Source organism: Strix aluco, chromosome 3, assembly GCF_031877795.1.
Source record: "Strix aluco isolate bStrAlu1 chromosome 3, bStrAlu1.hap1, whole genome shotgun sequence".
NCBI lineage: Eukaryota > Metazoa > Chordata > Aves > Strigiformes > Strigidae > Strix > Strix aluco.
This window is the reverse complement of record NC_133933.1, coordinates 131,048,373-131,075,280: the sequence shown is the minus strand read 5'-3', so window position 1 is coordinate 131,075,280 and position 26,908 is coordinate 131,048,373. Positions and strand designations below refer to the sequence as shown.

Here is a 26,908-nt window from a genome sequence, read left to right as displayed (position 1 = left end):
TCCTGGCAGGGCTTGCAGAAGAGGTTTGCCACGTGGAGTGCCAGCACCAGGACTCACAGTTGTTGCAAGCAGCATTAATGACACAGGGCAGAGACTGTGACGATGTCTGTCGTGTACAATCCTCTACAAGGAGCTGCTGTCTGTGCAGTCACAGCACCATCCCCCAAGGCCTGGCAACTTGCCGCATCAGGATCCCTCAGGGCTTCCCAGTTTGTTATTTGGATTCCTGGGGCCACGCTGTGTTAACAAAGTCCGGCTCAAGAAGTGGCCACGAAGCTTCAAGCGTCACCAGGGGAGGGAACTGCGCAGCCCTTTTTCTCCCAGGGGCGTCTCCTCTTTCCCTTGGGCCTCCCATTTTTTTTCAGCTAAAGATGGCCGAAATTTTGTCAGACTTTGTGGCTTTGTTGCTGTTCGTGTACATCAAGAAAGCCTGAACCCTTTCAGAACAGCCTTCAAGGGAGGCATGGTTTAGCTTTTCCCTCCCGGCTGCCGCACTGCAGTGTGGTGTGAAATGATCTTACCCCAACTTCCCTCCAGCCAACTGCAGACCCCAGGAGCCACGCTAAAACCTGCAGAAAATCCACACCCACCTGCTGACGTGGCCCTTCCCCAGCTCTCTGTAGGCGACTGACACACACCGCTGTAGTTTTAAACTTGGACCTGAAGAGTGAGAAGCTGCAGCTCAGGCTCCCACCCCAGGACTATCCCTCAAACCATCGCAGCTCCTGGGCCATCCCAGCCTGTCCCAGTGAGTCTTGTTGCCCTGGCAGGTCCCCAGGAGCCCCTCTGACCCCATCCCAAAGCCCAACGGGGCATGGAGCAGCCACAGACAGGCCCTACGCCAAGGAACAGGCGTTGGAGGAACTCCCTGTCCCCGGCGGAAGCAATGGCTTGGAGAGGAGTACAAACCAGCTATTCATTTGGCTGCGGTCATATCAAAGGGACAAATCAATACATCACACTTCAAAACAGAGCCCAGCCTGTGCAGACAAGCCTGGAGAGTTTCACAGAAGCCGAGCCAGTGCAGCATGAAATCACCCCGGAAAGAACACACAAACGGGAAGCTAGAAATAAGGACACCCCCCCCCCCCCAAAAAAAATTGCTTTATTTCCCAATAAAGCTGCTAGGAAACTCAAAATGCATTTTGGCCTTAAAAACCAAAACAAACGTATTCGATATTTCCTAGATTTGCCAGAGGGCTACGCTTTCAGACGCAGGGAAGCGGTGAGCTTTACTGGCCAGTACCTGAAAAAAAACTGGGCTGTCAGAGCTGAAAGCGTCAGAGTGATTCATAATTATGTCAGTGGTACCAGAAGAACGAATTTTACGGAAAATTTTAAGGATTCTGCACAGAAATTGCATCCCCTCTCAATGCATCCCTTTCCATCTCCTCTGCTTTTACGTGTCAGAAGCTCAACGTGGCCCCCTTTACCGGCGCCTTGGAGGATAAAACAAACCAGTTCAACAAATCAAGAAGCAACAGCCTCCATTTCCCATCTTTAAACCAAACCCTCCGGCCAGGGCACGAGGCTCAGACACACTCAGGGTTTTGGTACCAACAAGCTGCTCTGTGGTTTTTCACTCCCCAGCCCTCAAAACACAGGACACCGGCGTTTACCTTCAATCATAAAAACACTTTATTGCCAGGTATTTCGGGTCTCTCCAGCCAGGACATGCTTTTTCTGCGCTGCTCGTGCGTCAGCAGAGGCCGGCGTGGCTCTGGCCGCTGACCCCGCAAGTCGCCGCTCGGGAGCAGCAATAGATCAGGGTGGCAGAATCTGCGTGGCGCTGCGAAAGCCTTCCTCCCCGAGCTGCTCCTCCTCCCAGTTAATCACGTGTGGCCGAGTGCTCGTTATTGGCGAAGTTTCCAGAAGGCTCCTGACAGAGTCATTTATTAGAGCAACATCCGAAATGTCAACTTCTCTACAAGCCGCTATGCCAGCTTTCAACCCTATTTTTGATTGAAATGCTATAAAAAAAATGAAGCGGAGGAGGTCAGAGCTCCAGCTGCTCCCTTCAGATTTTGTGAAGTCAAGCGGGCAGCACCAGGCATGCTGCTTCTGAAAACCCTCAATCGCCGACATCAAAGGACATGTACCCACCCCGCGGGTCCTGGGCCGTCCCCACCCTGCCAAGGGGCCAGGGAGAGGTGAGAAGGGTCCTTAGCTCTTCACCCAGGGTCACAGCGTCACTCTGCCATCCCACCTCACAATCCCACAGAATCATCTGGGTTGGAAAAGCCCTTGAAGCTCCTCCAGCCCCACCATGAACCTCACCCTGACCGTTCCCAACTCCACCAGATCCCTCAGCGCTGGGTCAACCCGACTCTTCAACCCCTCCAGGGATGGGGACTCCCCCCCTGCCCTGGGCAGCCCATTCCAACGCCCAACAACCCCTTCTGCAAAGAAATCCTTCCTAAGAGCCAGTCTGACCCTGCCCTGGCGCAGCTTGAGGCCATTCCCTCTTGTCCTGGCGCTGGTTCCTTGGCTCAAGAGGCTCATCCCCCCTCTCTGCACCCTCCTTTCAGGCAGTTGCAGAGGGCCATGAGGTCTCCCCTCAGCCTCCTCTTCTCCAGACTAAACCCCCCCAGTTCCCTCAGCCGCTCCCCATCACACCTGTGCTCCAGACCCTGCACCAGCTCCGTTGCCCTTCTCTGGACACGCTCAAGTCATTCAATGGCCTTTTTGGAGTGAGGAGCCCAAAACTGAACCCACTCATCGAGGGGCAGCCTCACCCGTGCCGAGTCCAGGGGTAAGATCCCTTCCCTGTCCCTGCTGGCCATGCTAGTGCTGATACTCCTTGCTCCGTTTGTAAAAAGAAGCTTTAATTCTATCATGCCTGACAGAATTCCCGATGCCTGGAAAAGGCAATCATCACACCCGGCTCCAGGGAGGACAAGGAGGAGGATCTGAGGAGCTCCAGGGCAGTTGCCCGACTGCGGGCTGTGATAGGGTGACGGCAGCGTGGATAAGGGGGGGACGTGGCGGTTGTCCACCGTCACCTGGCCAAGGCCTCTGAGTCTGCTGCCATGGGGCTTCCTCATGCTCAAATCAATGGAGAAATGGCAGAGCTGGGGCTGGAAACAGACTAAAGCTGAAGCAGAGGCCATGAGGATGGTTACAGCACTGGAGTACACGATGTGAAAGGAGAAACTCAGAGACTGGAAGCAGAATTCTCCCAGAGGTGCACAGGGACAGGCCAAGAGGCAACAGGGACAAGCTGAAACACTGTAAAGTCCAACCAGAGATCAGGAAAAACTTTTTTAATGTACGGGCAGTCAAATACTGCAACAGGGACCTAGACGCTGCGGACTGTCCATCCGCATCCCCTGAATATTTCCACCCTTGGAGATATTCAATCGCCATCCTGATCTAACTGGACCTGGCTTTGAGCCGGGTTGGACTACAGAGCTCCCTCCTAACCTGTTACTCCATGGCTGTGTGTCACCGTAGAGAGTCAGTTTAAGTTTTAATCTCAATTCCACCACCAGCAAGGTAACGGCTCTCAATCCTCATGGTCTCCTACTGCAAAAGGATGAAACAGCATCGCCTGGGATGGACAGAAAGCAGCCAAGCCCAGCATAAATAAATTCACACAAAGAAAGAGTTGATTCATGTGGCAGAATAACCCTCACAATTTCAATGCAGAAACATTAAAAGCCCGCTGACAGCATCATAGAAATAACAGATGTTCTGCCCACTTGGCTGTTCAATAGGGTCCCCAAATTCAGAGCTTTGGGTTCACCTGCGCTTCGGTCCTCTACTGCAACGCGTCAGAGCCCCCCACCGGGGATCTGGCAGGAACCGAGACGTGTGAAACGTCCCCAGCCTCTCCTGGGGCCACGGGCAGATCTCAGAACTGCTCTCCCCAGAGGAGATGCCCGACTTGTTGCCGGGGGCTCTGGCATAAGCAAGTCCTTCGCAGTTGGCAGGCTTTGGTTTTTAGCTGACGTCTGTCACCTTGAGCTTTTTTCCCAGGATGAGTCTTGTCTCCTCCCAGCAGCTGGGGGGGTGAGGGCCTCCCGCAGCATCAGTCCAGCCTTTTCACCATGTAAGGCCCTTCCAGCTCGTAGCCGATCTTCCTGTAGTAGTTCCTTGTGCCGACACCTGTGAGAAGAACAACAAAAAGCTTTAATTCGGTGTGATGACAAAGGAGTTGGAGAAGCCAGGGCTGGAGAGGAAAGTCGCTTCCACAGAGGGATGGTGCTGAAAGGAGCTTGGCCTCTCCGAAAAGCTGGCACTGGGCCTCCCTGGCTGCCGCGCTGGATGGGGGTGTTTACTCATTAGCACCTGGACTGATTGTGGGGGGGGAACACCGCTGTTCTATCTGCCCTGAATCATGCACCCCATCCTTTGTCTGGAGAAAGGCTGTGAGCTGTGAGGGAGAGAGGAATCAGCACAGGAACAACAGTGAAACGTGAGTCAAGAGTTCAGAGTACACCAGATACAACAAAACCCAAAGACGGGCTCTTGAGAGGAGGCGGCCCAGCTGCAGGCACCATTACCAGGAACTGAAGGGCTCTAAAACCCCACAAACTCTGTCCAGTCGCTCCTAGAAATGAGCTCAGCTCCACTTCAGGCAGACAAGTGGGCTCCGCAGCCGCAATCCAATTTCCTCGTTGAAAAGGCCAGCTCCGAACACCTCGGTTCTCAAACAGCCTCTTCCCTCTCCTTCCTCCCTTAATGAGACCCTGCAGCTCAGGGCGAGCCCAGCCCCACCGACTGAGGCCGCCTTTCATGCAGCATCCTGCAGCAGGACAGGTCCAGCACAGCAGCCTTCCCCCTCACCTTATCTAATTACTCACAGATGCAGACATTAGTCATCGGGGGAGGGAGGAGGAATTCAGCATCGTGGCATCATTGTCGGCGCAGCTGGTGGGTAGGGACAGAAGGACAGATAGGACATGGCTCTCCATCAAGAAAAGCAGCCCCTCTTTTCTCTAATCTCATCCCTCCAGCCAGTTCCTGGAAACTGCAGGCGCTTGCAAATGGCTCTTCAGGAATCGGCTGCATCTCCTGTGCAGGGAGCAACCCGGTGCAGCTGGTAACCCCTTCCTGCCCACGCATCGCTGCCACAATTGTACCCACTGCTGCTTTAATAGATTTGGCTAAAATAGTGGTAATCTATTTCCTGAATGCACATTATAATAGTTACCGAACAGCTTAAAAACCACAGCTCCAGCCAAACCCCAGCCAACACCCTAGAGAAGCATTATATTAATTTAAGGTATGGGATTATATTAATTTAAGGTATGGAAAAGATACCTGAAACCCAGACCCGAGACATCACAGAATCATCTAGGTTGGAAAAGACCTTGAAGATCATCTAGCCCATCCTTGTGCCTCTCATTCCAGCTGAAGCTGGGAAGAGCTTGAAAAACCACAAAGGACCCCAAATTGGAGAACAAATTTACTTCTAGGCAGTGGCAAGGCCCCTGGGACGTGGCAGCAGAGCACCGTCCTCAACTAAAACCATCCTGAAGGGACCCAAATTCACTCAGCTTCAGCGTGAGCCTGAAGCCAAGTAAAAACCCAAGTCCACTGCACACACATCCACTCCCCTCTTCCTGATCTCTGCCCAGGAGGGTCTCTGACTTGAACTAAACTATCACCTTTATCAATATCTTGCCTAAAAAACATCCTCTGTGTTTGTTAGTAGAGATACTAGGGTATGACATACAGATTTGGGCAGTAAAACAGCAGGAGTCACCCCACCCGTGGCCCAGAACAACTTGGTTAAAAGGATTAGCGAAATCTAAAGCAACAATCCTCTTGAAGCCAAAGGACAACTGAATAATTCAGCTGCTGGTTTTAAAAACACCTTGATCAGAGTTATTTCACACTTCCCCTTTTTTTTTCTAAAGCCCTTGGGAAACACGTGGATTTTTAAAGAAGGCAGTTTAGGTTGTGTGGAGCATCGTGTGCTGCCTCCATTAATCTCAGAGCTATTAAGTGGCACTAGTTAAGCGCCAACTCTTCCTCGTTTGAGGGCAACGGGTTCAAGCCATTAACAAGAATGATGATGCAGTTGGCCGGTCCTGTGCCCCAGGGGTCCCATGCCGTGAAGCAGCTCAGTCATCATCTCAGCCCTGCTCATAGCAGTAACTTCTCACACAAAATTACTGTCCTTCAACAGGAAAGTCTTCCGTGAAGAGGCAGCAGAAGCTGCCTCAAGCGCGTGAAGATACAGCGTGGTTTCCCTGCTGTTCAGTTCTAACTTGGGATGTCTTGCTAGCTCCAGTGCTGGAGGAATGTTTTTGAGGCAAGAGGCTTTTGAGGGGAAAAGCTCTCCCCAAGGCACCCACAGAATCCCAGAATCATCTGGGTTGGAAAAGCCCTTGAAGCTCCTCCAGTCCAACCATGAACCTCACACTGACCATTCCCAACTCCACCAGATCCCTCAGCGCTGGGTCAACCCGACTCTTCAACCCCTCCAGGGACGGGGACTCCCCCCCTGCCCTGGGCAGCCCATTCCAACGCCCAACAACCCCTTCTGCAAAGAAATCCTTCCTAAGTGCCAGTCTGACCCTGCCCTGGCGCAGCTTGAGGCCATTCCCTCTTGTCCTGGCGCTTGTTCCTTGGCTCAAGAGACTCATCCCCCCTCTCTGCACCCTCCTTTCAGGGAGTTGGAGAGGGCCATGAGGTCTCCCCTCAGCCTCCTCTTCTCCAGACTAAACCCCCCCAGTTCCCTCAGCCGCTCCCCATCAGACCTGTGCTCCAGAAGCACCCCAAGAAGCAGCCATTGAGTTGGCAAACTGAAGCATGGAAGCCGAGTATCCAGGATTCCGTCCCCCGGCCCATCAGCCCGTAGCGTTGCAAGGCAGTGCAGCGGGACAGCAGCAGCTTGCCCAGGCACCGGGGCAAGACCTACACCTGCAGGTGGGTGTAAGCAGGCAGGTGCGGAGGCACAAGCCCAGGGGACAAGGAATCTCATTGCAATCTCATATGGTGTAACAGGAGGGGATCGGTGGGTGGAAGCACATGGTGCTCAAGCCCACCCCTCTACACTATATGGGACTGGGGGTGTGACTTCAGACTAGATTTTTGGTATCCTGGACTCCGTGTCCCCACCACACACTTGAAGTTGGCCAGAAAGCCATTCATTCAGACCCCTCTGTCCCCTTTTGAGTGTGGACTGTGTTTGACCTGCACCTGGAGCAAAGCTTGTGCTTTAGATTCCTTTGAAAAAGTGCGCCGAAACGCACAAAAACCTCCCGGTGAGCCAAACCGGTGCACAAGTGAGGATGAGGATGGGATTCACTTCAGCTGCTCCCAACCCAAAAGCTAACAAACCCAGCCTACAATATTCACTAGGATGCCATTAATATGAAGATAGCTCCTTGTAGTCAAAGGACATCAGGGAAATCACAACCAGCATAGAGGATGGGTGTTTTGAGATCAGCATGGCACAACCGGATGAGAAAAGAGGTGTTGAAGCATGGAATTAAAAGCAGAAACCATCCACAGCCTTCCTCATCCACCAGAGAAGTGCAACATGGTAGACACTGCTAAATGGAATAAAAGATCTGTGGGACACTAAGTCATGCAGAAGGAATCCATCATCACACACCTCTCCATTGTGAAATTATCACAACTTTGTAGGAACTCAAAGTCTGAAAAACCAAAGGATTATGCTGCTGGCTTCTGATCACAAGGAGATTATCAACATGCAGTTCTAAGAAAACCAGAGCTACAGCTGTTAAAACAACATGCCATTTTGTCTGCTCACAAGCCATTCTAGGGGTAAGTGATGGAGAAGCAACTCGTAACGCCCAGCATGCCCTCAATACTTGTCCACTAAGTGTTCCTGAAAGGAAGGTCTCGATGGCACAAGTTCTCTGCCCAAATCTTTGCTGCTCTAATTTACAGCAGACGCACCACAGAGCTGGGGAGACCTGTCCAGGCAGAACTCTTCCCACTGCTCCAAGTGCGCCCGTGAAAAGAAACATCATCCAAGAAATATCATAAAAGAAACATCACGCAGGAGCGGAAGAGTAAGGCCAAAAGCTGGGCCAAGAAGCTTTTTGACTTTCCGAGCCAGAATTGGCTGCATTTCTCATTCTGGGTCTTTAAAACAGGGGTTTAGATTTTAAATATTCCGTATCAAACTGTGCAGGAGAGCTTAGTTTGAACTCAGCAGAGCAGATTTCATCCAACCACTTCCAGATTTGCTGCCAGTGATTTGGTTGAAGGGCAGGAGCTCTGATCACGCCTGCCTGGATGGAAACCCATGGCCAGGGGCCAGCTGAGGCTTTTTGGAAGCGTCCCTCACCGCAATCTTCAAATGACACATCCTCTGGCAACGGCTGCTGGTTAATTTAATCACTTTTTGTTCTCTCTTTTTTTTTTTTGGAAGCATCTGAATAATGGTGAAGCCTACTGATAAAACCCCAAACCTGGGTTTTCACCGTAACATTTAAACCTAAAATAAATAAATAAATAAATAAATAAATGCCTGTAGCAGGGAACAGAGCAAAGTGACCACAGAGTCAGGGTTAACTTCTCTTCTGGCCCAGGAGGACGAGCAGTTGGGACTGCTACCCAGAGGACAGCAGAAATCAGATTTCGTTGCCCATGTGCAGCAGCCCCTGCCCATGACCTTTTCTGTGCAGAGCCCATAAATACACCCTTCTGACTCAGCCCTGCCAGAAATATTGCGATGCAGCATCCGAGGCTGAGTATCCTCAAAGATTCCTTCACCACGGCTCACTAGTCACAGAACTAAGTGAAAATGAGATTGTTTTCAGGATCATTAAAGAGCTACTAATAGTTCATAAAATTTCCATAGCAGAGACTTACTGAGGCACACAAGAGACTTATCTCTACACAGGCCTCTGCATCTTTTGGCAACGACTAAAATCTTTTCCGAAGATGCACAGTCAAGGCGTATCGTGTCTCGCACCTTCCTTCCCCCTCAAAATATTTCTCAGCAGCAGTTAGCGGGGCCCTGCGTGCAAGGCAGCGAACCTGAGTCAGCTCAACTTTCCAAACTGCCTCCCTCCATTACCGAGCCAGCTGCAGTTCTGGTGACAGTAAAGCCTCTTCCAGTTTTTTTTTGGGAGTAACTACCCGGCTCGGTGCTTTGCCTGAGGAAGGATGAGCCCCGAGCTCACTGCACAGACACCCGGATCGTCTGTAGGATCTCTGGCAAGTAGGATTGTCCTTCAAGGGTGCTGAGAAAAGGATTCATGCTTAGTGCAGGTAATAAGACAGGAAAGAGTGATGCTACTTTCACCAAAGCACTATGGATTTCACCCAGAATGAGCAGCGAGTCTCAACCCAGCCGCAGGGATCTGGGAGGACCACAGCTGCCTCTCTTGCTATCAGAAAGGACATTCCTGCTGCAGTGGCCAGTGTTGCCGCTGGCACAGCGATGTTCTGTGAGGGGAATGCTCTGCCACGGTTGGAATAACATTTTCGGAGTTTTGAAAAGGCAAAGAGAAGGAAACAACAAATACTTCTGCAGTCACCTCACTACTTCTGTGGATGTTGGTAAAACACACAGAGCCAGGCAGGAGGCTTGGAAGCTGCCACGGGACACACCATAAACATCCGCATTTTCAACACAGCTAGAAAAGCAAAGAAAGAAAACAAGAGCTCGGAGAGAACCTCCTTGGCCTTCAAGTGTGACTCCCATGATCAGATGGAGGCGGCCGTCATTCAGAGATCACAAAGCTCACATTTTAGCAGCTCTCAAGACTTGGGGTCGGGTGACTGGGAGCCTGACGTCAGCGGGGAGCGAGCAAACAGAACTCTCTTTTTACCATGGGTCTTGGTGGAGACTCAAGGCTACTAAAAGAGAAGTTTTAGATTTTTCTTTATACTCCTTGCTTTGACCTCCACCAAGTCCAAGAATCACAGAATCATTCAGGTTGGAAAAGACCCTCAGGATCGAGTCCAACCCTCAGCCCGACTCTACAAAGTTCTCCCCTACACCACATCCCCCAACAGCTCATCCAAACGACCCTTAAACACACCCAGGGATGGGGACTCCACCCCCTCCCTGGGCAGCCTATTCCACTCTCTGACCACTCTTGCTGGGAAACATTTTCTCCTCATGTCCAGTCTGAACCTCCCCTGTTGCAGTTTAAAGCCGTTCCCTCTTGTTCTGTCACTAATTCCCTGGGAGAAGAGACCAGCACCAACCTCTCTACAATGTCCTTTCAGGGAGCTGTAGAGAGTGATGAGGTCTCCCCTGAGCCTTCTCCTCCTCACACTGAACAGTCCCAGCTCCTTCCATCGCTCCTCACAGGATTTATTCTCCAGGCCCTTCCCCAGCTTCGTTGCCCTCCTCTGCCCTCGCTCCAGCCCCTCGAGATCTCTCTCGGATTGAGGTGCCCAAAACTGGACACAACACTCCAGGTGTGGCCTCACCAGTGCAGAGCACAGGGGGACTATCACCTCCCTGCTTCTGCTGGTCACACTATTTCTAACACAAGCCAGGATGCCGTTGGCTTTCTTGGCCACCTGGGCACACTGCTGGCTCCTGTTCAGCTGCTTGTCAATGAGAACCCCCAGACCCTTCTCTTCCAGACAGCTCCAGCCACCCCTCCCCAAGCCTGTAGCCATGCAGGGGGTTGTTGTGGCCCAAGTGCAGGACCTGGCACCTGACCTTGTTGAGGCTCATCCTGTTAACGTTGGCCACCGATCCATAGCGAAGACAACACTTCTCTAGCTGTCAAACAAATGCCTTGTTGTGAAATCCACTGCTCCCCATAACCTAGACTCCGCGCGGGACTTGAAAGCAAAGCCGACACTTACTGGCACTCAGCAGCCACTTGGGCGAGCGTCCAGACCTTGCTTTGGAGCGAGGCCTTGCTCTTCAAGTTGGTAGGACTTGTTTATACAAGGAAGGGTCAGAACTAGGGTTGCAAATCCAGAAGAGTGGTAGGAAAATAAGACAAGGGAACGTTTTCTTCTCTATTGTGTACTGGACGCTGACCGAAAAACCACACACCACATTTCCGAAGTGACGCACGAGTTAAGAATGCACAGTGGATCCATCCACGGCCTCCGATGAGTTTGCTTTGGCATTTACACTTTTCACAATGCTGGATTTTATCTTCAGGGAAAACACGAGGCTGTTTCATGTGAATCACTACCAACCAACCGCAGAGAACGGTAACAATGGGGAAAAGGCAAAGGATTTGAGATAACCAAAATGCCTTATCAGCACTGAGGAAACAGAAAAAAACCAACATTCTTGATGCTGCTGAGAAAACCTGGGCACGTCAGAGCAATCAGAAAAGTTATTCATTTAAGAAACCAAGAAACAATCCTACATCTATCCCTGCAGCAAAGATTTTTATTTTTATTAAAAATTAGATAATTGGCGACTCATTTCCTGAATGTTCCTAAAGATACTGGGAGATAAAAAATCCTCTGAAAATTAGAAGTAGGGGCTTTTGGAAATGTTACCCAGTATCTTACAAATAAAATGCTCTCAATTTTCAAAGTCACATAAAGAGCAAACAGAGACATGTTCACTTTTCTTTTAGAACAACAGATTCTGTTGAGAATCACTGAGAACTACTAGAACTCTGGCAGTCATCAGAAAACATAACCCAGGCAATGCGAATGGAAAATAGGAATATGAATTTTTTTTTCAGGATAATTGAAAATATTTTTATTTCAAGAGATCTGCTTTAAAAACTGAGCACTGGAAACTATTTTTTTTTTTTTTTCCCCACCTACAAGCACATTGCAGCGCTGGGGTCTGAAGCATTCTTCCTGCAGAGTGACTCTCCCCATGTGTTTCAACGGCCTCTGGAGGGACTAAATCCAAGGATGGGAGAGTTCAGTATTTCCTGACCTCCTCCTGCTGCAGCAACCACAAAGAGCTAATTAGCGCCGCAGTTCGCGTTGTGATTTAGCCATAACTTTATGTACTTACATGATTGTTAATATCACTGCGTGTGAAGCGTTTCATAATCCTTTCTCTAAACGATTAGCAGAATCAAACACAGTAACAGCAACTGTGCCTACCCTGTACTTAGTCTGTGTGTTGCTGTTTGTTGGACCTGGAAGAGAAATCCGCACCTGAAAGCATCTGGGTTTTTTCTGCCAAATGCAAGTTGTGCTTTCTTCCTGCCCAGACTGCTTCTGAGATTTTAAATTACTATTTTCACAACACCTCTGTCTAGCGGGGAGGTGCTGTCATCGCCACATCCCAGAAGAAGAGCCAAGATCCCAGGCAGCTGGAAAATTTGTCTGAAATCACAAAGCAAGTCTGTGATTAAAAAAAAAAAAAAAAAAAAAAAAAAAAGAGTTTTGAAGCCTGGGTCTCCCTTCATCAGCTCAGCAACTCACTTCACTACTGCAAAACACTGACAGCCTTTCCGATACGAGATTGCATTATTTTTGAAGCCGTGACCCACAAGCAGAAAGCCCTGAATATCCCCAGCATCACCCTTCCACCTCTCACGCAAATCCAGTCCCTGCTCCATTTAAACCTACTCTGGATTTGACGAAAACACAAAAAAAATGCAGCCCCTTTCTGACAGAGCTGATCCTTCCTCCAACTCACCGTCAGCTTTTGGGCTTGATAAATAAAAATGAAGGAAGAAACTGCACTATGTAAACAGCACAGGAGACCTTCACTCTCCCCTTTGTAACTTACTCTTTATACACTACAGATTGAATTTAATTTAACTCAATTTAAATCTGGAATGACTTGGCATGGTCTAGGACCTGGTCAATTTGAAAAGCTCTTTTTCTTCCTCTTTTGCATCTCCCAACATCCATTTACCATCAGTCCTTTCAAACGGAGATCTCTAATCTAGCAAACAGGTCCCCATATGCACACTCGGTTCAGCCTGTGAACATAATTTAGTGAACTGCCTATGAAGTTTTATTAAAACAAAGCAGACATACCACATTTCCTCCTAATCTGTCACGCTGCAAATCTGTGTGTTGGTGAAGGTGCAGAGCTAACAAGGAAAACCAGAGCAAAAGCTTTATCGTATTAGCAAATGGATCGCTCAGGGATTTTCTGATTTGTTCTTAAGGCCAAATCTTAAAACCAAGACTATCGCCAACAACTTTTTTTTAAAAAAAATTAAATATAAACAATTAAACGAGCAGTAGAATTAAAGTGATTTTACAGCATTCAACTTTTGGGGTGCCTCTTAGCACACAGGAGATGCCTTGCTCTAAAACTGCTTTTTAAATGGCAAGTCTGCAGGTAAGACACATCATAGAGCTTCCAGATGGTGAGATTACAACTCATTGATCTCTTTATTATAGAAGCAATATTTCATTAATGACTACACAGGCCTGCCCAAACCCAGCTGCGCTGAAAGCATCCACTGTTAGGAGAGAGAAAGCCACCATGCCAACACCGCCTTCAACTGCGACAGATGAAGCCTGAGCTGACAGATCTTCTGACTCTAAACCAAGCCAAATTAAATATTTAAGAGCTAATACCATAACTTCTCTTACACTTTAACAAAGTGCTGCCATCGGTGTGGCCACTGGGCATTGAGAGAGACAGGGACCGTGAAATGTGTCTGCTACTCAACCCCACATTTGTCAAGTTAAGTGTTTGTGAGCTTTTAGATCCCCAGGCTACGTCATGTCTTAAGGCTTCTTCCAGCGATGGCTGCTGAAATATCCACCCTGGCTGGTAAGGTATTACTGAGAGACTGGGATTTAGGATGACTCACCGAGCATGTGAGGCATTCACCATCGATTTTGTTTCCTATGGTCTATGAGATTTTAAACGCTGATGAAGAAACACTCGGTAATCTTGAGAGTGAGCCTGCCTGTCATTAAACAAGCAGCGTCCCCATGCGTCTACTTCCTCACAGACTGGTTTGGGTGGGAAGGGACCTTTAAAGATCATCCAGTCCAACCCCCCTGCCATGAGCAGGGACATCTTCACCTAGATCAGGTTGCTCAAAGCCCCATCCCACCTGACCTTGAATGTTTCCAGGGATGGGGCATCCACCACCTCTCTGGGCAACCCGTGCCAGTGTGTCACCACCCTCAGTGTAAAAACAGAGCACAGGGCTTCAGGAATTCGTTTTAGTACCTGTCCAGCGCAGGAAGCTAGGGGTCAGAAACCAGCCTTTTCTTCTGAACTTCCCCTCTTACTCATCAGAACAGGAAGGAGATCATTAGATTAGAAATATGATGTCTCTGTACTGAAGAACAACTTAAAAGGTTCCTGTAGATCTACGGTTTAATCGTGCAGATTGCTACATCAGATGTTAGTGACTTCTGGTGAGTAAAAGTAGTGTTGAGAAAAGAGGAGAAAGAGCCCAAATGCCTAGCAGGATCCCTGCGATGTGTTCCTGTAAGCAACAGGCACACTCAGCAGTTTAGGTGGCTCCACTATGTATTTATAATAAAGAGTATCAAAACACTCAAAAAAAAAGCTACTGATCAAAAAGAAGTGACAATGACCAGGCAGGGAAAAATCTTTTACAGTCTCTTCTTGTTTTTGCATGTGTTTGCAAATAAACAATAAAGTCCCTCTTGCAAGTTGCTGATAGGGCTCCTACAAGTTCGTGTGTTCGTCTGGAGCCAGCAGCAATGCAAGTGGAGAGGGTCACTCAAACATCAATTACATCTGCATCTCTGCAGTGCAAAGAAGCCCTGAAAAGGCTCCAGTGTGGCAAATAATGAATGAATACAGTTAATATAGGTTAATACCAGCTAGCCTCTTGCTTCCAAATTTTGCAGACTACGCCCCTTACCTGCTCTGCAGACATACTGTTCGGCTTAGTTCTGAAAAAGGACACGGAGATGGGTGGTTAATGAGGACTGTGCATGCTACGGGTGATTTTTTTCCAGCTCTTCCCCAGCTACTCGACTTCTCTGATGGTCCGGCTAATGAAGCGGGCCGGCGACGCTTGACATCACCTGATCCTCCACGCCTACCATTCAGAAATCCATCCTGCCTTCCCATCAGCACCTTCAGCCTCAGCGCACTCAGGCGTGAAACATCCCTGGCCTGTGTCCATGTTAATTTTCTACTTGACAGAACACAAATAGAAGCCTGGTCTGGGGGAAAACTGATCATCTTGCCGCATAGTAATTAGCTTATAGCGGGGAACGGCAGCGGTGCCAGACCTCCACGCCGTCGTGATAAGGCTGCTACGTCACCGGGATGGAGCGAGGCTACAGCGAAATCTTGCTGCAGGGAGACATTAAACTGCTGCTTCAGAAGACGAGGCGTGCTGGTGCGGATTTGGCTGCGGATCCAGACACCTCACCAGTCTGGGGAGTAAATTACCAGTGAGGCTCATTTAAAGGCTACTGGAGTTGGTGTAGGCACAGGTGATAAAATGCCTGTACTTTAAAGGGAAAGGAAAGGGTGCTCGTTAATGCACCTTGGTGAGTTCAGTTTGAACAGGCCACGCACCTGCAATAGGGGAATTGAATCTCATCCCCCACCTCCCCGAACAAGCATCTTCTGTACAGAGATAAGGAGACAATCCTGTTGGTACAAGCCAAGCTAGCCTGCTTTCCTGATGCCAGCATAAACAGATAACGCTGACAGACGTCACAGCAGATCCTGCAGCCGAAAACGCTCTTCCGTTCAAGTAGCGCTGTATTTATAGAGCAAGCTTTTAGCTTTTGAAAAGTAATTTGCAGTCTTAGAGCAGATAAATATTTGGTCTGTGCACTCCTGGTCCTTGCCCTTGGAGTAGCCAGCAGCCTCACCTACAGCATCGCAGCTTTCAGAGTCACTAAACCAAGGAGGCAGCTTCACCTGCTGCCACCAGCACGCTCGTCAAGGACAATTAGCAAGACACCAACACTTTAAGGATATGGCAGTAGGAAGGTGCTGACCCTCTCCTTGTGGCAGCTGATTTAGGCTAGGTAGGTAATGACAGAGACAGCTACTCAATAGCCGGATACCTTCAACTCTTCTGCTGTGGATAAAGGGAATGCTCAGTGGTAGCCCCATCTTAACAAAAAACTTGCGTTACGGAGGTAAAATAAATAAGCCATGTACTGTCGCTGTTAAATGCCACTGGTACCAAAACCACCAACCTCTGCCGTGTCCATCAAAAGCGAAGTTGGAGGCAGCTACTTGTGCTCAGCACGTGGCAGCGGTGTGAAGTTTAGAGGAAAGTGGCTTTCACACACTGAAGACACGTGAAGGGCACGCAGAAGCAGTGGTGGACAGTGTAAGTAGGGTTTGGAGACGGTAACGTTGAAAATCCACGTGTAAAGGCAGCGGCTATCCCCGAGACAGGCAGAGACATATCCTTTCGAAAAAAAAAACAACAACCCAACAAGAACAGTGATGTTACACACGGAGTCAAAGCACGGTATTTCGGTGCCAGGATGGGATGTCACTTTGGCACAACCCCAACACTTCTCACAAAGACGAGCAGGAGATTAAGGGCTTGGCAAGGAGCTAGCAAAGCGTAACAGCCCAGAGCATAGTCAGAGCTGGGAGGAGCTCAGCGTAAAGCTGGGCTGCCCAGGTGCAGGCGAGCTCTGACCCAGGGGTGTCTCACACTCGGTTATTGCTAAGCCCTGTGTTGGCACGAGCTGGTCAGAGCTGCTCAGGTATCGGCCAGTTGTGTTCCAAGTCTTCAAGGTGGAGGCCTGAAGGCCACAAAGCCTGGCCAGGAATCACAGAATCATCTCAGTTGGAAAAGACCTTGAAGATCCTCCAGTCCAACCATGAACCTCACACTGACCGTTCCCAACTCCACCAGATCCCTCAGCACTATGTTGACCCGACTCTTCAACCCCTCCAGGGATGGGGACTCCCCCCCTGCCCTGGGCAGCCCATTCCAACGCCCAACAACCCCTTCTGCAAAGAAATCCTTCCTAAGAGCCAGTCTGACCCTGCCCTGGCGCAGCTTGAGGCCATTCCCTCTTGTCCTGGTGCTTGTTCCTTGGCTCAAGAGACTCATCCCCCCTCTCTGCACCCTCCTTTCAGGCAGTTGGAGAGGGCCAGGAGGTCTCCCCTCAGCCTCCTCTTCTCCAGACTAAACCCCCACAGTTCCCTCAGCCGCTCCCCATCACACCTGTGCTCCAGACCCTGCACCAGCTCCGTTGCCCTTCTCTGGACACGCTCGAGTCATTCAATGGCCTTTTTGGAGTGAGGGGCCCAAAACTGAACCCACTCATCGAGGGGCGGCCTCACCAGTGCCGAGCCCAGGGGTAAGATCCCTTCCCTGTCCCTGCTGGCCACGCTAGTGCTGATACAAGCCAGGATGCCATTGGCCTTCTTGGCCACCTGGGCACACTGCTGGCTCATTATCAATCCCCCCCAGGTCCCTCTCTGACTGGCAGCTCTCCAGCCACTCCTCCCCAAGCCTGTAGTGCTGCTGGGGGTTGTTGTGGCCCAAGTGCAGCACCCGGCATTTGGCCTTATTGAGTAGATCCCATTGCTGCCTCAGCTCTGGGCTGTGATGCTTTGTCCTGCTCTAGATGAGCACCCGGGCTTTGGCCAGTGGTGCTGGGCACTTCCAGGGGCTCTATGTCCTCCTGAGTGACCTTGAACGTGCGTGTGCTGCTGTCACTCCGTGCTGCTGAGTTCACTCATTCGCACCCTTCTGTCTCCGTAGACCTGCTGGTTACAGCCTCTCTCCAGATTTCCTAGATTGCTACAATAGATGACACATGCATTAAAAGAACAGAAATCTTTGGGATAGGAACTTTCCCAGAACTGCACCTGCACACACATTATTTAAGTTCACAAGGATTATTTTAAAAGGAGGTAGGGAAGCATTTCTGCCACTTTTTTCAGTATCATAACTACTGTATTTTAAAAGAGAAAGGTATCGGTCTTGTAATTTTACAGCTCAGGTGCTTCAAGTAATTGTAAAGCACTGACTCGTATCTCTCCAGTCATCGTCACTGACAAAGGTAACTACCAAAATCAGAGGATGAATCAGAACAACTAAGTTGCTGCTTAGAGGAAACACAAAGGACCCACAATGTATGAATTTGTTTAAGCACATCCAGTCAGGAGCTTTATGCTGCTGCCATTCAGGAGGGGGAGGACCCAGGACTTTTAATATTTCAGAATTTGTTGTATGTTACATTTCACATACTCATCACTAGAGCTGCTTTAAAGAAACAGTTTGAAGTACTTGTTACAGGATTAGGGTCAGAAGGGGCTAATTATGGGATGTCAAACAGCAAAGTCAAACCAACAGCAACAGGAATCCGCAAGGGGACAACAGATTGCACCTTGATGAGTGGGTTCAGTTTTGGGCCCCTCACTCCAAAAAGGCCATTGAATGACTCGAGCGTGTCCAGAGAAGGGCAACGGAGCTGGTGCAGGGTCTGGAGCACAGGTGTGATGGGGAGCGGCTGAGGGAACTGGGGGGGTTTAGTCTGGAGAAGAGGAGGCTGAGGGGAGACCTCATGGCCCTCTCCAACTGCCTGAAAGGAGGGTGCAGAGAGGGGGGATGAGTCTCTTGAGCCAAGGAACAAGCACCAGGACAAGAGGGAATGGCCTCAAGCTGCGCCAGGGCAGGGTCAGACTGGCTCTTAGGAAGGATTTCTTTGCAGAAGGGGTTGTTGGGCGTTGGAATGGGCTGCCCAGGGCAGGGGGGGAGTCCCCATCCCTGGAGGGGTTGAAGAGTCGGGTTGACCCAGCGCTGAGGGATCTGGTGGAGTTGGGAACGGTCAGGGTGAGGTTCATGGTTGGACTGGAGGAGCTTCAAGGGCTTTTCCAACTGAGATGATTCTGTGAACAGGAAATGTTTTAAGAGGACTGCCCTTTATCCACCTTCACTTAGACCAAACGATTACTCCTCTCAAACTCAAGGTACAACGACAAGGCAGTGTACCCGACCCTAAAGAGCTCATGGAAAGGGATGGGGAGCGAAAGTTTATCAGTTGTTGCAGGCAGACAGACTGGCAAGGCAGAGAAATCCCTTGAGGGCCATCACACACAAAGGCACCCTCTCTGACTCTAGAAGTCCTTGGGCAACAAATGGCTGGAGGCTGAGAAGATGTTTGCATGCTTATTCGATATTTACTCCCTTCCCCAGACACCCAGCATCGGCAGAAATGCCATATTGATCTGACCTGCTGCAGCCTACTCATATTCTTCAGGCAGAGGCAGAGTCTGAGGCAAATAGGCTGCAAGTTGGACTAAGGGCCAACAGGCATGAGGGCTGCGTTGTACTTACTCCATGGGAGGAACGCAGGGAACGAGCATGTGTTTGTCCTAAATCATCCTCTGGATGCTGTGCAGTTTCTGACAAGAAAAACCCTGTATAGCTTGAGTCAGTGCACGCGACTGCTCGCCACTGACTCCCAAAGGGGACCCTGGCAAGCGCCAGCACCTACAGACCGCAGAACAGGAGATACAGCCTCAAAACAGAGCTAAGAAAAATCCCGTCCCGAACAGAAAGCGATATGGGGCTGCAGACTAAATGGTAAAAGAGGAGTGGAAGGGAAAGCTTTGTTAGGGATTGGAGTAGCATCATCATACCAAAAGGAGAGAAAACCCTGAATACAGAATTCAAGCATCGGCTGTTGCCAAAAAGGAAGAAGCGATTATAAATTCAGCAAGCTTATGAGCCCATCCACTAGCCTCAAACACCAAGGTTTCTTACATTTTCAGTGCCTAAGGACTTGTGGACATCAGAGGAGCAACATGTTTAAAATTGTTTTAGTGTAATTTAGGTTTTGGGGGGGGGGGGTGCTTTTTTTAATGAGGAAAAAAAAAAAAAGATGCAAATTCAAAGCAGGTATAACTGAAAGCGAAAACAAAAAAAAACCCCAACCACACCACAAAACCAACAAAAGGCAAAGAAAACACACATGCAATTACAAATGCTGGAAAATGGAAAAACAGACATTTCAGATCAGACCTCCCCAGAGCTCTGAATAATGGAGTGATGCCTCCAGGGTCTACCATTCAGCTACCCAAGCCTGCATACTAATATACTACTCACATCAGAGGAGTAGAAAGGCACCACTCATGCAGAAAATTACCTTAAATGAGCAATGACTTCATGATAAACAAGCCACTTGCTTTTTTACTTTGCTCTTTGATTTAGGGCAGGGGGGGGCACCTCCTCCCTACCATTAAGACGCAGACACCACACTTCTGGGTCTGCGCAGAAACCTTGCAAGCAGGCCACAAAATCACCTCGTTATTGTGAATATTTAATTCTGGTTGGTTTAGTCAAACATCCAGAGATGAGCTTCCATCTTCGGAGGCTGGGGACGGGGGGGAAGGATGTACCTTGCAATTTTAGCAGCCGAAGCATCCAGGATCACTAGCATCCAAGCTTTAAATAGAGAAGAGAATCCGCACAGTGGCATTACCAGAGGTGTAACTACAGCGTCACACACAATATGAACCCAGAGTATCTATGGCTGATATCATTTCCCATCCCATCGGTACCCTCATTTCCCCACGTGCTGTCAAGAATCCAAAATGCCCTCCTTAACCTGGCTTGCAAATGCTCCTCCTTCCCTTACAAATGCACTCCTAGTGCATTTGTCATGGACTCCGTAGTCGATTAAATGCAGTTCTCCCACCGGTCCCCTTCAAATGAAGTGATATTTAACCAGACACACCACGAGGCAGCTGCTGTACAGCCTCAGCTTGCTTTGTGCATCATTCCCCGGTTCATTGCCCGCGATGACTCCTGGGTGCCTGATGCAGGGGACCTCAGATTTTCCTTTGTTTGAAAGTAACCTTGCATGGTTTTAGGTACTGTCTTTATAAGCAACAGCAATCCTGTTAAATCCTGCTGCATCTTCTTCCCTTTTCGTCTGTAAATTGAACACCCCTAAGAGCTAAAAGACTTATGATGAGAAGACAGGTTCAGCTGAACCTGTTTACTCTAAGAACAGCAGGGAGAACAAAATGCTTTGGAAAGAGTCTGCTGGGAAACTCTGCATTTTTATTTTTTTCCCTAGGAGTGCAAATTAACGTGCTCCGAAGAAGCACGGGAACTGATGGCATTCATTTCTGCAGTCCTGGTTGAAATGTGCTTTTAAAGGAAAATCTGTTCACTGTGGCATGAATACCTCCGCTCGTGACGTCGGGAGAGGTCCTCACCCTGCTCTGGGTAGGGCGATGGCAGCTGATGAGGTGCAGAACACGACCCAGATTTCAGGGTGAGACTGGTAAACCAGGGAGGAGCGTTGGTTTTTCCATAACAGCCTTTAGAGATGAACAAAGCACACCGGAGATAAGCCTGCCTTAAGCCAGAAGTAATTCTCTGCTAAAGCAGCAGTTGAAAAGCTGGACTGCAAGTGTGTGTCGAATTTGGGTTATAAACACAACAAAGATGAAACCCACAACTCAACCAACTCTACACTCAAAGCTTTGACTAAGAACAAGCTTTAAGCCTTTAACCCCCGGTGCAGCCTTGAAAAGGAGGATTACCACTTGCGGGCAGTGTAAGAACAGCACCAGAGAGGAAGATTCCCATGAAAGGAAATTATTTTTAAATCCCTGAAAACTGCTATTGCTCACAGTTCTGAAACACCGGAGCAGGTTGCCCAGAGAAGCTGTGGCTGCCCCCTCCCTGGAAGGGAGGCTTTGGGCTTTGGGCAACTTGGGCTAGTGGAAGGTGTCCCTGCCCAGGGCAGGGGGTGGGACTAGATGGTCTTTAAGATCCCTTCCAAGCCAAACCAGTCTGTGATTTTATTTATACTGCTGTGCTCTACAAGTCACTAGGATGAAAATCACTTTCAATTCATGATTAATTTGATTTCTAAATGCTTCCTACCCAATCTAATTTCAGACTTTGTGGGTTTTTCAGTTGTTTGGGTTTTATAAACTTGGGGATAGTTTGGGTTGAGATTGGGGAAAGGGCTGTTGAGGAAGGAAGAAGCACAAAGGAGGTCTCCCCATACATTCAACTCCTGCTCACTAGAATCTGTGTAGGGTTTGTCTTACTGGTTCTTCCTCTGCCCACTCTAAGAAAAGCTCCTGCAGATGGAGACCACACAAAAGCCTTAACAAATCAAGACAGATTCCCACTTTCCAAAACAGACAGATGCAAAATACGTGGAAGTCTCTGGTCTGTATTATGCAGAAGTTAGGCCACATTATAAATCTTTGTTTGTAACATATCTTATACTGTATATATATAAAAACGCTTCCTACTAGAACGCCCTTGCAGAATGCTGGCTTCTGCAGAAGCGTCCTTGCTTAAGGACAGCAATATTCCTGTCCACGCCTGCACCAAAATCCCACTTAATATACTATCAAGCCTGTTTTCAAAGCTGTTACATCATTAAACCTTCAAAATTGAAGTTCATTAAGAACTCGAGGATTGTACACAGTAGCTATTCCACAACACCAGTCCCCTAGTATGGGTTTATCCTTGGCTTCTTTCAAATCCCCCTAATTAATTTTTTTTTTTTCCAAAGGCCATCAATCTGAAGCGGACAAACATCAGAGAGCCAATTCATTAACATTCCCATATTTCCACTTATCTTGGGCCACTTCTTCTCTTATTAATAGCTAGTAAGATTGGCGTTTCTAAAAATAACCAACCAGAGCTGGAAGCAAAACTCCAGGGAGCCCTCGCAAACCCCATCAATCCTCCCAGCAATACTTCCGAGTCTCGTCCTAAGGTCTCCCGAGTACACCCTGGCAGTTGGCAATCTCCGAGGCAGGCCATGAATCAACATCCAATATGAACTACGAGATGCTGATTACTCAAGTAATTTATTACTTCTAGGGTGACCAGAAGGCTGTTTACACGGGGAAATTAGGATACTTCAGAGTACCGTCACCTGTGCCCTGAAACTTTACCTCTGATTTATACGCCAGCTCAGTTTCTCTCCCCTTAATGTTCTTCATTGCAGGTGAATTTAATGCCAGTATGATGCATCAGATTTACTTTTAGAAAGTTCTGAACCTCCGTTTTCTCCCTAACTGCAAAAGGCAAAGGCAAGAGTAGCACAGTTTCCTTAAACACATGAGACAGTGTGCTCAAGCAGCACCAACAGACTGGGAGATGAGTCACTGACTATAATGAACGATTTTATCTCTCGTGGAGACTACAGAAAACAGGTGGTATTAGTTTAATTTCTATTCACAGTCTTGCGATTGTGGATTCCTGGCTGCTGCAGTATGCTTAGGAGAAAGATGTTGGGATCAGTCACCCCGATCTGATTATTATGGTCCTACGGATCTTAATCAGGAGGCAATCATGAATTACTCACTTGTTTCCCATTTACATGTTTGTATCAAATGATTTTACAGTACTGCCTGACAGAGAATATAAAAATGCGAACACTTCACACTGAAATATGCATCTGACTCACTGCTGAGGGGGAAGGAATTTTAGCCCTCCTTGAAGCAAGAAACAGGCAAGTACAAGACACGACACCTGACCTAACGAAGGGGACATCTGCATTTGCAGGCAAGTGAAATAATATTTAATTAAGAGTAGTGAGTAGGATATACGTGGGAAGGAAGCAAGCAGAGGCAGAGAGGAAAAGATTTTGCCTGAAGTCCTCCGGGGAGTCTGGACAAAAGGAAAATTGGGTCTGGCAGCTAACGTGCTCTGCCACGGAGAAAAGAGGTTTCTAATGAGTAAGACTCTAATGGACACAGCCTGAGATGTCAGGAAATGTTGAATACTGCCTTGATCAGGATGGGCAGCAAATCAGCTGGACAGGAGAGAGGTGTTTCTCATGTAGCCTCACTAAAAGCAGATTAGTCATATGGTGGTTTTTTTTTTTCTTTCCTGTTTTTCATAACCACTTGTATTGCCTCTTTTGGATGTTGTACATATATGCTTTCATCTGAATTTACCTTCATCTGGCTTGAGTTAAATGCATTTCCAAACCAACTTCAAGACATGCTTCAACCCAAGGCCGTGGCAAATAATCAGCCAGAGACTCTTGGACCCCTCCAGACTTATCTAGCTCCCCAAATTCATTCCCTAAAGGGGCAGCAGGGCCCCCACCAGCTGCACGAGCTGGAGATGGGTGTCTGGCTTCCCACGTCTGGAGAGACAGGGGTATCTTCAGTGATCAACTGCAGGCTCTGACATACAGCAGGATACCAGGGAGTACCCAGTCATTTGGGGTCCCTAAGAAATGGGCTGTCCTAAAGCGATCAGTATGAGATACCCCTACTCAAAGCCAGGGTAGGGAACAGTCACAGATAATCACAGAATCATCGAGTGGTTGAGGTTGGAAGAGACTTTTAAAGATCATCCAGTTCAACCCCCCTGCCATGATGCCTGCTGCGAATTTCTAACCAGAGCTGAACTTGAACTGATTTTAGAGATGAGCCCTAGTCAATAAGGAAAACCCTTCATGCTGTCCTATCTTAAAAATACACGTATTTCTTTTTGAAGAAACCAAAGAGGGAGTTTGCTACTCAGACATAACCTTCCCAGAAGTTGTTAAGAATACAGAAATTCAAGCACTTTGCTAGCGGAAGCCGCGAGAAGGTTTCAGCCCTGATGGACCAGCACAGCCCCACGCAGTTCTCCAGCAGAGCACGTGCATCAGTGTGGACCAGGGACCATTCCCTGAAGATGCAGTTTGCATGTTCTGGCACTGTTCAGTTGACCAGTTCTGATGTAGCCACTAAGTACAAGACTGGAAAATACTGCTGGAGAAAGGACACTGTTAAACAAAACACTGCAACAAAGCATTCATAAAAACATGCAGTGCTGATGAGGTAGAGTCCTGTGAGAGACACCTTCAAAGCCAACCTCCCTTACATGCTTCCCTCTAGAAAGCAGTCAAAATTCTGCAATAGGTTGGAGATGTAACCTTGCAATGGGTTCCCAGATTAAAAATCTATTTGGAAACCAAAATTAGCAAAACCAAGATCATCCTCCAATGGAGAAGGAACTTCTGGCTGCATTTTTATTTCAGATAAAATCTACAGGAGAACCGAAATTCAAGTGGTAACATCTCCAAGGAAACAGCTGGAAAACTTGTCGTGTTTGCAGATGCTGTAGCATTCTGTATTCAAAGACAAATTGTACTATATTGTACTTTGCACTCCAGGGGTGGGGGGGGAAAAAAAAAGCACAGACAAGGTCTTAGCAGGATGCCACAAACCGCATGCAGCAAAACGAGACTTCTTGCACTGGATCTCGATGCTGGAATATATTCTTCACATCAGTTTCCTAAAACACAGCTAAAATTAGTAACATGAATGCCTTCACAAATTATTTTTTAGTAACTTCTGTACGTTTTCTGTTCTTGTCAAAAGAAGTATTCTTTAGCACAGAGGAATTGTGATTTCCTCTCTCCACACATCCCAAGCGAAGACACTACTAGCAGAACCAAAAAAAAAACATTTCCATTTTTTGTGCCTCTTCTTTACCGAGGAGTGACGTGGTACGGACATTTCTTAGCTGTATGAAATTCCCAGTTCAAACTGACACCATGCAGCAGCTATAGGGAAACTCGACTGGCATATGGCTTAAGCAAATAAGAAATAGGGAATACAGAGAATACAGAATTCTCTTTCAGCATCTGGCTACTGCCTGCACGCTGTCCTCACTCACACTCCGGCCCTTGCCACAAGTACTTGTCGAGATGGCCCACTTTGGCTTTTCAACATCCAGGGACATTACAGAGCTGGGAACACACAGAGAACCTCTTCATTTCAGCACTCAGCAGCTTGGATCAAAGATGGGGATTTCTGCTTTTTGGGGTTTTTTGGTGGGGCAGCAGAAGACAATTTTTTTTTTTTTAAAAAGATCTATATTACAGCTACTCTGTATAAATCCCCCAGCCTACATTAATCTTAAGCCAACAAGAGTTTCTCTTCCCATGCAATACGCCAGCTTCCCCAGTTGTATAACCTATACGCCTGTAAAAGCTTTCTATAGCTACCATAACTGCTAATATAAGATAAATTAAGACACAAAGGTAGTCCCAACCTTGACTTCACACGCACGCAATGAACTGATGCCGCTCTTCTTAGTCACAATGCCTTAAAAATGAAATAGAAGAAAGGGCTGCAGCTCTTTCTTACATAGCTCCCTTCTTCATGATAATGCTTAATGTATCCTAAAAGCACATCTGTCCACCCTAATGACAGCACTTGCAGAAAGACTCTAAAATGGAGGCTGGCAATTTTCTATCCTCTAAGCTCTGGAAAGCAGCCCCCAACAATAACAACCTGCGACGGGGCCAAATCAGCGAGGTTGGAAATAGCAGTGTTTGGAGGAGGAGGAAGACACCCGTGGTCATGCACTCCGTCTCCTTCGGCACTAAAAGCAGGATGGTTCTCCGCATCATGTCCTCCGGTATGTGGTTTACAGTCCTGGTATTGTCTGGACAAAGCTACGACAGAATTTGATTCCATTATGAAGAAGCATCTGCTGATGCTCGTTTTCTACCTAATATGATGAACGTTCACAGCAGTGGCGTTGGCTGCAGTGGGTTTATTTTCAGATTAAGATATATATATATATATATATAAAAAAAAAAAAAAAAGGAGGGATAAAGCAAAGGTACCTGAAATTACAGCAATTTTCCATGACCCGTGCTCCTCCTTGGCTATTCTTTCTGCCTCCTCCATTAGTAACATACCAAATCCCTGTAATGAGAAAAATAACAGGAAGAAAAAGATAAGTTCTGTAAAAATAGAAAGCATATAAGCCAGGTCAGAACGTAAGCATTAGTACAGTTTCAAAAGACTCATATTTTTGGCACAGGAATGATCCTGTGATCAGGAATATTGCTGAATCTTGCAGGAAAGGGCTTGAGAAGAGGTGTACCAACACTAAACTTTAGAGTGGAGCTTTCTCAGGGTTTTTTTTTCTGATCATGAAATTATTCGTAGGCAGTTCTAGTGTCTGACTGCTTCTCAACGGCAGGAACAGAATGATGTTAAATCCAGTGATGGTAAGAACTTGGTAGGCATCCTGTAATTCCTGGTGCTGAACGAGTCTATCCTGCTGAAAGAACCAATCCTAAACAACAATCACCCATCTCAACACCTACCTTACTAGACCTGGGTTTG

General features: G+C 48.0%; 1 protein-coding gene across 4 annotated transcripts in view; it reads right to left on the bottom strand.

Moving 5' to 3' along the window:
* Positions 1 to 1,614: 1,614 nt before the first annotated feature.
* ELP3 (elongator acetyltransferase complex subunit 3) overlaps positions 1,615 to 26,908 on the bottom strand; it is a 97,732-nt gene continuing 72,438 nt past the window's right edge. Inside the window, exons 14-16 of one of the 4 annotated variants that reach the window (XM_074820321.1) lie at positions 26,401 to 26,482; positions 16,003 to 16,220; positions 1,615 to 4,107 (exon numbers count right to left, since the gene is read on the bottom strand). In XM_074820321.1, coding sequence (XP_074676422.1) covers positions 16,039 to 16,220; positions 26,401 to 26,482 — 264 coding nt within the window. In that variant the 3' untranslated portion in view covers positions 1,615 to 4,107; positions 16,003 to 16,038. Of the gene's footprint in view, positions 4,108 to 16,002; positions 16,221 to 21,546; positions 25,059 to 26,062; positions 26,227 to 26,400; positions 26,483 to 26,908 lie in introns of those variants that run through there. The other 3 variants (XM_074820319.1, XM_074820322.1, XM_074820323.1) reach the window with 3 other exon arrangements.